Raw genomic sequence first — 15,055 nt, 5'->3', positions numbered from 1 at the left:
TTAGCTGCCAAGGAACAGCAATAGGAAGTGCTGGGATACCCTTTTCCATGGTAAAGCTAGCTGCCCTCTCTGTTCTCCTCCCTAAACCTTGCTCCCCCATGCACAGCAACCTTATGATCCCCACCAGAAATTCAGGCGCACAGTGCAAGTACTGTTGACCTCACAGAAGGTTTTCTGTTCCAAGAGGGTCACAGATTGCACTGCAAGAATCCTGCTCGTAGAGCATACAAATAATCAGTAAAGATCACATAAAATACATTACAATATCATATACTGTACTAACAATAGAAACTTAATTACACTTAATTACAGTGTAATTGTGTCGTACTTTACTGTTGATATCTAGTTGTTTGTATGTTTATAGTCAGTCATGATATTTCTTAAATTTGTCAACTCAGATTGTGCCTTGAAATTTTATATGGCCTTAGGTATAATGCACAAATTCATGATAATTCTGTTAAGCCCTGTGAAGAGAATAATTTACCATTATATGAAGGATACATGACTTGCTACAGCCAAGTCTGATATTTGGGAGTTGAGTTTGTTGGCTCCATAGTAACCATTTCACTTCAATGCTTGTGCAGACATGCTTTGCATTTCTAGTTCACTTTTACACTTGCTCTGTTGTTTACTTTCATTGTATTCGTGAAAAGGGGTAGGCAGAACTAATACAAGACTATTGTAGGCAAATATAAGATTTTGAAAAGGCTTCTCAAAAATACCTTTAAAGTTCTAAGCCTAAAAGCAATATAATTAATGGAAATTAAAGTTAAGGTTTATTCTTAAATGAGGCATATGAAAAAGTCTACATTGTTAAAATGAGCTACTTTCTAAAAATGTTTTAATATCTTTAAAGACTCTATTCTAGTTTCTACCAGGAGTTTATGCAAGGGCAAGTCTACTGTAAATTCAATTCATGTGCTTGCATCCTCAGACCAGAAAACAGGACAGAGACCGAATGTATGCAGCATAACTTTTAATAAGGACAATATTTTGGTTTGGGTAGAGACAGAGAGAAAGTAAGAAACTGACTCTATAGCTCAGTAGTTACGGCATTCATCTCATAGGTGGAGCATACAGGGAGGAGCAGGTTCATGTGCCTGGTCCAAGAAGTTGACTGGGTACATGACACCTCAGAATGGGATGCAAAGATAAAATTTCTTAATATCTTAAAATAACTGCTTCTTGGAGCAGCTGGTTCTAGAACCCTATTCTTGATTTAGTCTTAAGTGGAGTGCAGGATCTGGTCCAAGAGGTAAATATAACTGACCAGTTGGAAATAGTGACCATAATGTAATAAAGTTTAACATCCCTGTGGTGGGAAAAACACCTCAGAAGCCCAACACTGTGGCATTTAATATCAGAAAGGGGAACTACACAAAAATGTGGAGGTTAGTTAAACAGAAATTAAAAGATACATTGACAAAAGTAAAATCTTGCAAGCTGCATTGAAACTTTTCAAAGACCCCATAATAGAGACCCATTTTAAATGTATACCCCGAATTAAAAACACAGTAAGAGAACCAAAAAAGCACCACTCTGGCTTAACAACCAAGTAAGAGAAGCAGTGACAGATAAAAAGACACCTTTTAAAAAGTGGAAGTTAAATCTTAGTGAGGAAAATAGAAAGGAGCATAAACTTTGTCAAATTAAGTGTAAAAATATAATAAGAAAAGCCAAAAATAAGTTTGAAGAACAGCTAGCCAAAAATTGAAAAAGTAATGGCAAAATGTTTTTTAAGTACATCAGAAGCAGGAAGCCGGCTAAACAACCAGTAGGGCCCTTGGACAATTGAAATGTTGAAGGAGCACTCAAAGATGATAAAGTCATTGCGGAGAAGCTAAATAAATTATTCGCTTAAGTCTTCATGGATGAGGATATTGGGGAGCGTTCTAAACCTGAGCCATTCCTTGTAGGTGACAAATCTGAGGAATTGTCCCAAATGGAGGTGTCATTAGTGAAGGTTTTGGAACAAATTGATAAACTTAACAGTATCAAGTCACCGGGAACAGACAGCATTCACCCAAGAGATCTGAAAGAACTCAGATGTGAAATTGCAGACTATTAATCTATCCTCTAAATCGGCTTCTGTACCTAATGACTGGAAGTTAGATAACGTGATGTCAACATTTAAAAAAGGCTCTAGAAGTGATCCTGGCAATTACTGACCAGTAAGTCTAATGTCAGTATCGAGCAAAATTGTTGAAACTATAGTAAAGAATAAAATTGTCAGACACATAGATGAAAATAATTTGTTGGGGGAAAATCAACATGGTTTTTGCAAAAGAAAATCGTGCCTTACTAATCTACTAGAGTTCTTTGAGGAGGTCAACAAACATGTGGACTAGGGGGATCCAGTGGATACAGAAAGCCTTTGACAAGGTCCTTCACCAAAGACTCTTAAGTAAAGTAAGTTGTTATGGGATAAGAAGGAAGGTCCTTTCGTGGATTGGTAACTGGTTAAAAGACAAGAAACAAAGAGTAGGAATAAATGGTAAGTTTTCCAAGTGGAGAAAGGTAACTAGTGGGGTCCTCCAAGAGTATGTCTTGGGACCAATCCTATTCAACTTACTTATTAATGATCTCGAGAAAGGGGTAAACAGTGAGGTGGCAAAATTTACTGATTATACCAAACTGTTCAAGATAGTTAAAACCAAAGGAGACTGTAAAGAGCTTCAAAAAGATTTTACCAAATTAAGTGATTGGGCAACATAAAGGCAAATGAAATTTAATGCTGATAAATGTAAGCTAATGCACACTGGAAAAAATAATCCAAACTATACATGCAATATGTTGGGGACTAATTTAGCTACAACAACTCAAGAGAGAGATCTTGGAAACATCCACTCAACGTGCAGCAGCAGTCAAAAAATCAAATAGACTGTTAGGAATCATTAAAAAAGGGGCAGAGAACAAGACAGAGAATATCTTATTGATTCTATATAAAACCACAGTATGCCCGCATCTTGAATAATGCATACAGATGTGGCTGCCTCATCTCAAAAAAATATTGTTATTGGAAAAGGTTCAGTAAAGAGCAACAAAAATTATTAGGGATTTGGAATGGATCCCATATGAAGAGAGATTAAAAAGATGTGGATATTTCAGCTTAGAAAAGAGAAGACTAAGGAAGGATATGATAGAGATCTATAAAACCATCACAGTTCTGGAAAAAGTGAACAAGGAAAAGTTATTTACTTAGTCCCACAATATAAGAACTAGGGGTCACCAAATGAAATTAGTAAGTAGCAGGTTCAAAACAAACATAATGAAGTTTTTCTTCACTCAGTGTACAACCTGTGGAACTCCTTGCCAGAGGATGTGGTGAAGACTAGGACTTTAACAGGGTTCCAAAAAGAGCTAGATAGATTCACAGAGGTTAGGTCCATCAATGGCTATTAGCCAGGATGGGTAGGAATGATGTCCCTAGTTTGTTTGTCTGGAAATGGGTGGTAGGAGAGGGATCACGTGAGGATTACCTGTTGTGTTCCCTCCCTTAGGGGCATCTAATATTGGCCACTGTCGACAGACAGAATACTGGGCTAGATGGATCTTTGGTATGACCCAGTATGGCTGTTCTTATGTTAAGTATTTTTTTAAATAATTGGAACAGTTTCAACAGGAGAGAGAGGGAGAAAAATATATCCCTGAACTCCCAGTAGGTTGGTGGTCAGGACATACTCCCCCCCCCCCCCCATATCTTTTGTGCAAATTAACAATCTGAGCAATCTTAATGGATTGGGTCCCCCAGATGACACAGATATGGAAAACCCCCAGTTTGAGAATGCTGCCAGGACTGAGGTGTCAACTAGTGTACTGAGCAGCTCAGTGGTATTGGGATTTAGGCATTTGTGATAGGTATCTACAGGATCAGGCAGCAGCTGGATGTGGTTTTGTGACTGTCAAAGGTGCCTAAATGTTGGATTTAAGTTACCTAGAAAGATAGATAAGTCATCCTAGTCTTTTTATTTGTTCATGTAATTATTATAGGTCTACTAAATCATAGGATTTTTTTTCTTCAAAAACTAGGATAGTTTTCAAAACTATGCATGAATTCAAGATTCTCCTTTAATATGGCAGCCAGGGATGATGGTATTTTATCATAAAACCAGATAAACCAAATGTAAATATTAATTAAGCTCTGGAACAAACTGATTATATTTTCATTTTAATGTCAGGACTGTTTCATTTTAAAAGTTACATTTGGAGAAGGGACGGGAGAAAGTAGTTTTTAATTTTAACAAAATATTTTATAGCAAATTGATTTAGCGGGCTAAACCTAAGCCTTATTCTATAAATAAAGTATTTCATTCAGAGTTTATTTGAAAAGAATATACGTTGTTCTTAAACAACAGAGATGCCCTCAGGTCACCAGATTCATTTATAACGTATGCTGTGTGTTGCTCTATTCTAAAATGGGAAATTAACTGATGATGGATAACAAATAGTTTCCTCCCCCAAACCAAATGCATCCATCATTTTAGGAATAAATCTATTATTTTACCATCCAGAAAGACAGAGACCCTCCTTCAAATTCTTCTCAAATTTAGCTGTATAAACTGACAAGTGAAAGGACCATCATATTAACCAAACTTTTATTTTTCTTCAATGTATTATTTTAAAAGGTTAAAAAGTGCTAAAGAGAGCTTTGAGAAATGATTGTTGTAATCTGTCTGCTTAATGAAACATTAAATATCAGTTGAACTGGCTAAAGGAACTATTTAAAAAAATTCTTTGCATGTAAGAAAAAAACATATTACAAGTTAAGGACATGTAAATAGGAAATGTTTCCTCTCTCCATGTACTTATCTTGTTGCAAAAATAATTACGGTATAAAATCCTCCTTTACTGCTTGGTCTGACTTTTAAACATCATACAATATTGATGTAAATGGTACACAACCTGCAGTATGAACAAAGATAGGATTAATTCCAGGGAGATTGTGGAATCTCCATCTGTGGAGATATTTAAGAGTAGGTTAGATAAATGTCTATCAGGGATGGTCTAGATAGTATTTGGTCCTGCTATGAGGGTAGGGGACTGAACTCGATGACCTCTCAAGGTCCCTTCCAGTCCTAGTATTCTATGATTCTATGAATTTATGCAGGATGAGATAACGTCTCCTCTTAATTTTACCTTTGATTGAGAAGAAAACGATGCAGGCAGTAACAATGTATAGAAAAGTAAACTGATGAAGTTTTACAGTACAGCATATAACAGAATTTCTGAAATTCTCAAAATTTCACATACATACTGCATATTTAAGAAAAAGATAATTAATACCAAAGTGCCTTCATGACCGTGTGGGAAGGTAAATACATCCACACAGAGCATGGGTGTTCACTGCTCAGGAACATATATGTGAATGTATATGAGAGATATCATTTTTTTCCTGTGGTGTAAAAGTATCTCAGGTGGGTTTACAGAACTGAGGAGTTCTACTGTACTGTGATATAACATATTACTTGCCTGCTTCATAGGGATATTGTGAGGATTCAGTTCTTATAAAATGCTTGACCTTACAGTTATAGAGCTTAAGGCACAATTACCTCTCACGCTTAGTACAGGGTTTGAAGGCCTTACAGATCTTGCAGGCTTCTGTGAGGTCAGCCTCTCCCAGACACTTTAGGGTTGCCAGATGGCTTAACCAAAAATACCAAAACCCCCCCCCCCCCCCCCCGCACCCAAATAAAACACAGGGGAAAAAATTATGTTGAGGGGGGAAAAAAAGGGGAGGGGAGAGACCAAAGTTGTTGAGCAAAAAAAAGGACCCCAAGAGTTATTAAGCAAATAAATAATTATCTAAATAAATAAATAATAAAAAAAATAAAACAGCATTAAAACAACATGGCCCCTTTAAGTGCATGCAGAGTCAGAATAGGGATAGGAATTGGGGAGTGGTTGTGCACTAAGACCCAGGGAAGGCATTGCTTCCCTTTGCTCAGGTCTTTAGGCTTTTTGATGGTGGCCATCTTGTTTTCTTGGTCAAGCCAGAAGGGAGCTTCCCTGCAGAACCAGGTGAACAGGGGAGCTGGGGCTGACGGGAGGGGGAACGGGGGAGGTCCAGGGGTTGGTCCAGTTGCTGAGTGTGTCTTAGGGTTGCCAGGTGTCTGATATTTTTTTACCGGACAGGAGGTGAAAATACCAGACTGTCCAGGTCAATACCGGACACGTGGCAACCCTATGGGGTGGGCCTGCCCAGCCACACCTGGTGTTCTTAGCACAGATTGCACAGTGTCAGGGTCAGGTGCAGCCTCACTGCCTAGTCTCTGTAGTGGGGAAGGTGGGGCCTTGAGGATGATCTCCCACTTCAATGCAGCCAGGCTGGAACCACATTTATTGATTAATAACATTTCCAGAATTTTGCAGAATTTTAAAATAGCGTGCATTTTTAAAAATTTGTTGGTGTATAAGTCCTTCGGGAGTAGGACTCCTCTCCTTAACAGTAAAGAGTATTTCCAATAGGACTAGAGCAAAGTACTTGTGACAACAACTGGACTGAAACAAGAGACTAATATTTGGAGTTCTTAGTTTAAAAATTAATTTAATTTAATTTTACAAAATTGTTAGACAATGACATATCCATTTTGTTGCATCCTATCTAAAACTTTATTTCACAACCATCACCATAGTGTATCCCATAGATGTGAAAACCTCGGAGATGAACTACATTTTAAGTCTCCTTAGAAGAGGGAAGGCACTTTGGAGTTTAATTATAAAAGTTGCAAGTTTAAAACTGTCACAGAGCAGGTCCTTTTGACCACAGCCTCGCGCGTGCATTGCCCATTCTGCCACACAAAGGCCCCTCACAGAAAATGTAGGCCGCTGACACACTCTGAGAAAGCATAACTTGTAAGCGCACAATGCAGCTTTCTGTGAATGGAATTTAACCTTGTAGGCATCTAAGAACAGGGAGGTGAGAATGAAAAGATAGAGCACAGCTGCAAGAGATAAATAAGACTCTCTTGACTGGTCCTTGAAGGTAGAGAGGTAAGCATAGGGAAATAAGACAACTGCCATGCACACTGACCATGCCCACACCCGGCACTGTCCATGGGGCCATCAGGCGGGCATCATGAAAAATCCTATAGGGCACTATTGCACATTACCTCATTACCAGCCTATCAGGCCCAGCCAGGGAACAGACCCTAATAAGGTACCGGATATCAGGTTATGTTATAAAAGACCCTAGACCCCTTTGTTCATCGAGGTTCCGTGTATTGAGGGCACGTGTCTTTTTGCCCGGCTGAAGGATTGATCACCCTGAGGTTACCTCCCCACCCTTCGAGTCAAAGAGAGGGGTGCATGAGTTCTGAGCATGCTCCGAGTTCTAGTGTGTCTTTACGCTGTTATCGTTGCTGGATTTGTAAGTATTGCTTAAATATATTAGTTATTGGTTTAGTTAATATTTGAATCATGTTAATTTCATTGGGAAATTCTGTAGAGTGTAACTGAGTTCTATTAACCACACTGTGTAAATTGTATAATCGTGTGTTGTGTAGTAGTGTTGTATTTAGGCCAAGTATAAGTGTTAGAAATTGAAACCCAAGAGTTGTTAAGTTGTAGAGGTAGATTAATCACTAACTTCACCAGCTGCTCTAAAATAACCACAGAGAGGCTGGCTTTGGACGGAGTTTTTATTATCATTATATTGTCTTTGTTTTTGTATATTTTGCTTGCATGCTGCTCTGCCTTAAGCGAATTAGAGATAGTGATTAATATAATCGAATTATAATCACAAAGTTTGTAATCAGTTAAGCACAGTTTGGTTCAGTTTTCCTCTCCTGTAAAACAATTGCTTGTTTTAAAACTAATTTAAAAGTCACTTGATTTTTGATAAAAGAACCATTCTGTTTAATAAAAATCATTTGTTTCACCATCACCCAGTAGTTTTCACTGGGTAGTTGGCTTTAACCCCTGGGGGCTCCCATCACATCACCGAACCAAGTTACGACAAAAACCAGTTGGGATAAGGAAGCACTGAGCAAGTCACCTTTGAGAGCCTCTCTATTTGATGGGACTGTTGAGTACCTCTGCAGGATTGTTGCTTTTAGTTACTAGGCAAAAAAAGTCTGGAAAATAACTGAGAACTACATTGTTTTCTCTTTCATTTTATCAAGAGCCCACTTGAAGTTGTAGGCACTTCAGTATGTTACTTCGACATTTAAAATATTTTTCTATATTACAGAAGGTATTTCCATTAACTTTTAGGTTGCATCTTTATTAGTCATCTTTTTCAAATGTCCCATTATTCCACTTTCACGGGTGAACGTCAACCATTAGTAGTAGACTAGCTGACAGCAATTTAACTACTATATTAACTAGCCCTGTCCAGAACAGGTCTAGATGACATGGTGGCTAAATCATCAGTGGCTTGTATTTCCACAAGTGAAGCTGTAATACATTAGAGCAATGATGGGAAATCTGAAGACATTTGTAAGTGAGGGGGAGACAGGGTTAATGACTATATTTTGTCTTAAGAAAGAAGTTGTATTGCGGTCACAGCCTTCTCTATTATTTAACTGACAATTTGCTTGACATATCATGCTGCCTCCTCAAGTGACATTAGTGAGTATCCCAAACACTGAATGTTTTTCATACTGAAGAAAAAAGGAGAAGATAAAAGAAACTGCTTTCACTTCAGGGGGAATTGAAGAAAAAATTATTAGCAGCAAAAAGGTTGGGAGATGCTAAAAGATCATGAGTGTTTCATATCTAGAGTTCAATATCAGATTTCTTTTTTATATATAGATAGTAGTATAATTTCCATATCTTGACATCATGAGTTGGTATCCCTAGGCTTGGATGGTTACTGTTGAAGCATGCTAGAGGGATTAAATCCCTTTGAATGTTTAATGTGTTCCTCTTTTGAGCCACAAAGTACATTAATCCTCTTCCTCTCATCTACCAGCAGCTGCACTGTTTTTCCTACTTGCTAGTGTGTAACAAGATAGCACTGCATGACTGAGCAAATATAAACATTGTGATTCTTTTTTGGCAATATGAATTGTATAGCAGCTGATCTCTCTCCGACAAATAGGAAAAATATTTAGGCATCTGATGCCTGAGATGCACCAATCCCATACACTGTTAATATTTGTGCTGAAAGAGTTAAATTTAAGTAATAATTAGCATAATATATTTCTGAGCCTTTCCAAAATTTGACAGCAACCAACTCTGTGAACCATGTTGTACATTTTCCTAGAAATAGAACACATGTATATGCACGCGCATGCACATGTATGTGGGTGGGGGGAATTAAACTGAGCAACTGACCCATGGTTAGAGTCAGACATAGTTCAGGAATGCATTGTTCAATATTTCCTATGCTGCTCTGCTAATGCATCTCAATCCTGGCTTTGCTTCACTCATCTAGCTAAGTTCATACAGTTTTAGAAAGGTCTCCAGTTTCAACAAATATCAAACAACATTAGTGAGGCAAACAAACAGGCCGACTACCTATACAAATCTACAAACGTTTTGGAATGCCAGAATAAATATTTTTCAGACTCATCCTGATGCCCTGAAGTCAGGTCAACTGTCTATACCATTTTTACAACCAAAATTGAAAGATGAAACCAACTGACAAACTGATGATACATTTTGTCCATAAGTAATCTCTTATCAAAAACAGAAAGCCAAATGCCCTAAATTTTAATGTTTCAATTTTAATGCTGAACTTTGACTAGTATTTTAATAACCATTTTGACACATTAATTGGGTCTCCAGGTACCTCTACAGACTTTATTTTAACCGTAAAAACTGTAACCAGATTTCCATATGCTATGTGACTATAGAATTAGTGGTGTTGAAAAAGATAACATGATGATGAGCTATTCTGAACAGTGAAAGGACATTTTCCAAGCCATTTCTAAAGCTCATCTTTTAAAAACAAATGCTATAATTCAGAGAACACTACTCTCTGCAAACATATGGCTGTATATAATTTTTATATAGATATATATAATTTCTTTAATGCAAGCACACTATATAATTTCTGTAAAAAAAATTAAAATTTTAATATGCATTTAATTTCCAGTTGAGCCAAGCTCCTAAAACACAGCCACAATTTTTCTCATCAAATTGATATATGAACAAATGTAATATACAACAGTAATACAAGGTGATCAAACAGAATGATTCCTCTATATTCAAAATCAAAAGGAAAGTCTTTTCTCCAGTATTCTGGTCAATGAGACTAATGGATACAGGTAATGAAAATGTGACTATTGAGTGTTCCAGATACGGTGCCACATAAGGATTAGATGTCTGAAGTACCAATTACCACGCTATCACCATGACAGTAAAGGCATACATACTAGATTTTCCCCAAATTCCATCAGATTCCCAGCAACCTTGATAACTCACATCTCAGTTCACTTGTCTAACGTACTTTGCACACACTGGCAAAATAAGACTTAGGAGAAGAGTGCAATAGGAAGGCTCATTATCCTCCTATTGCATCTTTCAGAACTCTACAAGAAAGTCTCCTACCCCTCTAAAGATAGAGCTCCTTTGGAGCCTACTCTCCAATGCCAACTGTCAACCATGATTTTTAACTCTCAAAATATAAGTAGGCAAGTGAATATGTTGAGACCTGATCTTAGGAAAACAGAGAGGAAATAAACCATCAAACCTACCAGAGCTGGAGAAGTTTCAAAGTAAAAAAAAGAGGTGAACTGACTGTATATCAGAATTACTTCAGCTTTGAGAGTTTTAAAAGAAGTTTATGAAGTTGTATATTGTAGTCACTAATGGATTATATCTGACATAATAATGTCTTCTAAACACCATTCTGTTCATTTATTAGGGATATTAGCAAGTAGTTGAGTAGTCGACCTTATTGGGTAGCCAACTGGAGTAGTGACTAATCGCTTCCACCTGCTTGCTGCCTCTATGAAGCTGGTGCTGCGGGGAGCTGGCTTAAAAGCCAGCTCCCCCCAGCACCATCTCCATGGTGCCACCCTTATATATCAGAAATTTTCCTGATATTTAGTATAAATTGTAGCCCTTGTAATTTCATTCCATTACTCTTAGCTATTCTTCGCATCAAATATACTAAACAAAGTCTTCAATATTTGATGTGTACACGCTTCAATACTCCTTAATCATGACTTGGGCAAGTTATATTTAACTGATAGGCCTAAACAGATGGGATCAGGCCCTAAGAAATGTGTCTCATTAGGAAGTTCAGAGTAGGGATGTAATAGTATAGGCGATTAACCGATTAGCAAAAGCTTATAGGTTAATGCTACAGACTGCACACATTTCCCTCCCGCCCTTACCAGTAAATTTTTTAGCAGGCTGGCCAGCAGCCCAGCTCAGTCCCAGCTTGCACTGGGTCGAGGACCTACCCCCCGCTGCAGCTCTGCATTTAAAGTGTATTAGGAGCCAGGCATGCAAGCAGCTGGTTTTTAAAGTGGCTCCCCTCGCAGACTAGCTCCCACCCCACTGGATAGAGAAGCAGCAGCATGGGGTGGCAGGAGGCTCCCCAGGAGCGGGGCCAGAGCACACTGGCTGCCAGCCCCACCTCTGGGGACTACAGGATAGTTGATCAATAAATAAGAATTCATGAGGTTAATTGACTATTCAATTAACCGATATTTAACATCCCTAGTTCAGAGGACAGTGCATTGTAACTTGTCTAAAATGTGCTGTTTTCTCTTCTAGCAGCTGATGTTCATGCAGTGTTGAGTCTACTAAAGATGCAACATAATGGAACTTCTCCTTTAGCTCAAGCAGTAGAAACCAGTACTTTTGATACTGAATATCTCAAGTTTAATATCCTCTGACTCAGAACCAATAAAGTATCTATCTGCAACAAAAGGTTTAAGTGCACTCTCTCTGCATTAGGTAACTGTACACTATTAAAAGAACCCTTTAAAAATCAGAAGACCTGAAGGACTGTCAGTAAGGAGAGTACTGGAGGAAGCAAACAACACAGAAAGACTGAAAAGAGAACTGTTAGAGAAATGTGTGCTTCTCTTTGTACTTTCTCACAGGTCAGTGAAAAGGTAACCGTTTCTTATGAAGGAATAGGCTGTTGATGTAAGATGTTGGCTTGTCAAGTTTTACTAACTACACATTTATGCTGAATTACATATAAGTGGTAGCTGCCAGAAGAGGTGCTGTGGCAGCAGGCCTACTATAACAACGCATGTGGTCTCAGATTGCAAGGGAAATTCTCCTGAGAGCTATGATTGTCAGTGAGGGAAACTGAAATAATAAATTATAAACTTCACAAGTGTAAGTAAGGAACACTGAATAATACTAATTTGTATTTTTCACACTTTATGCTACTATTTAATATTAGCTGGAACATCTGCTTAGTGAAATAATACCTAATGAAATACCAGTTGGAAATAGGAACCAATTTCCAACTGTTTTATGGTTTCCTTCCTGATTTAGAAGGATTTAAAGGTGGGACAGGTGTGTGTATGTCAGGGTGAATGGAGTGACAGAGAAAGTCTCTCTCTCTCCATGTTTTTCAACTCTTCTGTAATTGTCAAAATAACTAACAGTTTTCTTTCCTCCCCATAACATTCTTAGCTACCAGTTCCTAATAATTTAAAGAAAAAATATTACTAAGGTTAGACTTGGAGGATAGCCATATAAGCCTGTATCTGCAAAAACCAGGAATCCTGTGGCACCGTAGGGTACATCTACACAGCATCCTAAACTCAAAATAAGATACGCAATTTGCGCTATGCAAATTGCATATCTTATTTCGACTGAATTTAGGAATAGGCTATTTCGAAATTTGGTGCATCTACACAGTGCCAAATTTTGAAGTAACACACTATTTTGAGACATCCCTAAACCCTTGTGGAAAGAGGGTTACCAGGATGCTGAAATAGCATGCCCGTTATTTTGAAACATATTCTGAAATAACAGGCAGCTTGTGTAGACGTGGGGTAGGTATTTCAGGATACCTCTGGTATCCTGTAACAGCCGTGCAGTGTAGACGTACCCTTAGAGACTAACAGATTTATTAGGGCATAAGCTTTCGTGGGTAAAACTCACATCATCAGACGAACTGGAGTGGAAGTTACAGAAGCAGGGGTGCATATAAGGAAGAATTTGCTTGTGTTAATGAAGGTAATGCATCATTGTTAATGTTTCATTAATACGATCAATTTCTTATGTATATGCCCCTGCTTGCGTAACTTCCATTTCAATTCATCTGATCAAGTGGGTAAAACTCACAAAAACTTGTGCTCTAATAAATCTGTTAGTTTCTAAGGTGCTACAGGACACAAAGAATAGAATAAAACATGGTAATTGTTCTTACATATTCATCCCCAAGTATAACGTAGCAGGGTTTATTACTTATGCAGATGTCAACTTACCTGATGAAGGTCATTACCCAAGACATACTCCTGAAAATAGCCAGGTGCAGCAGATGATGCTCTAATGGCTTGCCATAGTTTATACTGACAACCTCCAATGTAGTGAGATTTGATACCTGGAAAGTGGTTGTAGTTTCTAAACACAAATGCTTTCAGTGGTATTCCTCTGTTTACAATGGTGCTTACTGCAGCTACCTAATAGATTAGAAAAATAAATATGGCTTCAGATGCCAGCACATTAGATCTCCCACAGCTACAAGATTTAAACATTGTCTTTGCACATCATGCTGTACACCTGACAATACAACCACTAAAGTAAAACAGGAGAATAAAATTCACATGGACAGCTTATACAAAAATGAATGCTTTGTGATGTACAACCTGGTTATACCCATTTTTATTAGGTATAATCAAGAAACATTCTTTTTTTGTTTTGTTTCTATCCTAATGTCATAGTCTACTGCCCTTCTGATTGTGAAATATGGACATTGCTCTCTGTGGAGCTCACCAATGCTTCTTCCATGTCAGATAGTATCACAACTGCAGAGTTGAGATACCTCCTCTTCTCTAAGATTCCGCTAGTCTGTAAAAGCCAGAGAAGCTCAAACTCTGAGGCAAAGACAGTATCCTATATTATTTTTATCTTTAAAAAACCCATAGAACTCAATGCAAAGAAAGCACAGAGGGAGTTGACAGGTATCACAAGTTACCAGCGTCTTATCAATCAAGAGAAAGTAGACCTCCATATTAACAAAGGAAGTTTATAAATCAGTGAAATATTTTTTTTGGACTTATTTTCAATGAGAAATGATGAGATTATCACCATTTGCTGTTCTGTTTTCAACTAGCTCCATTAACTGGAATTTTACAGAAAATAACCAGATCCCTGACATAAAATGATCTTTGGACTTTTTATTAGTAAGTTAAAGGCAAATATTGGAAAAATATTCTTTAAAGACAAGAGCCTACCTAAATCTAACAAGTGTTTTATTATTTTTTAACTTATCTGGATATTATTTCCAGATTCTTGGGGCTACTATAAATAGTTATTTCTAATCAATACAAAAAGAAGGTGGTCAAGGTTCCAAAATGGAGCAACCTTAAAAAAGCCAGAAAATAGCACTATCCAAGCAGAAATGATGTGGAACACATACCTAATGATACAAAACTCAACTGCATGTCTTTTTTTTCCCAGAGACAGTAATCTTAGGCTGTCCAAACTAGCATAGAGACTCATATCTTAAAACAATTATACAACTACACCTGTGTATAATACTTGTGGCATGTTTCCTTACCTTAGAAAAACAAAATAGATAAAAAAAACATTACTACATTTCAACAAAAATGATCAAACAACTAGGTAAAATAACTAAGATGGTAAGAAATGCAAAATTCTCCTACATTTTATAGTCCTAGATTTTTTCACAATGCTACTGAAATACCATGAACAAAAGAATTGTACATGTCATTCTAAGTGGGAGAGATAAAGTAATACTTCCCAGAAAGAAAGGTCTGGAAGCAGCGATCAGCATATTTTAGAGAGACACTTACCCATAATTATAATCACTATTTACAAAATGCTTACTATATGATGGTAAGAATTTGCAAGATCTTTAACTGATGATGCATAGACTGAGTATGGCTGGTATTGTCTAAAACAATGTCTCTTAACAAATTAGTGGGTGGCTGATACTATTTGCATGCTT

General features: G+C 37.5%; 1 protein-coding gene across 1 annotated transcript in view; it reads right to left on the bottom strand.

Annotated features, from left to right (window-relative positions):
* PNPLA8 (patatin like domain 8, phospholipase A2) overlaps nucleotides 1-15,055 on the bottom strand; it is a 60,150-nt gene that overhangs the window by 15,627 nt on the left and 29,468 nt on the right. The window contains exon 8 of the mRNA XM_006122501.3: nucleotides 13,350-13,544. Within this exon, the coding sequence (XP_006122563.3) occupies nucleotides 13,350-13,544 (195 nt within the window). The remainder of the gene's footprint in view (nucleotides 1-13,349; nucleotides 13,545-15,055) is intronic.

The sequence above is a fragment of the Pelodiscus sinensis genome, chromosome 1 (assembly GCF_052426305.1).
Source record: "Pelodiscus sinensis isolate ZL-2025 chromosome 1, ASM5242630v1, whole genome shotgun sequence".
Taxonomy (NCBI): domain Eukaryota; kingdom Metazoa; phylum Chordata; order Testudines; family Trionychidae; genus Pelodiscus; species Pelodiscus sinensis.
Note: the sequence above shows the minus strand (reverse complement) of the source record. Positions and strands in the feature narration are given on the sequence as shown.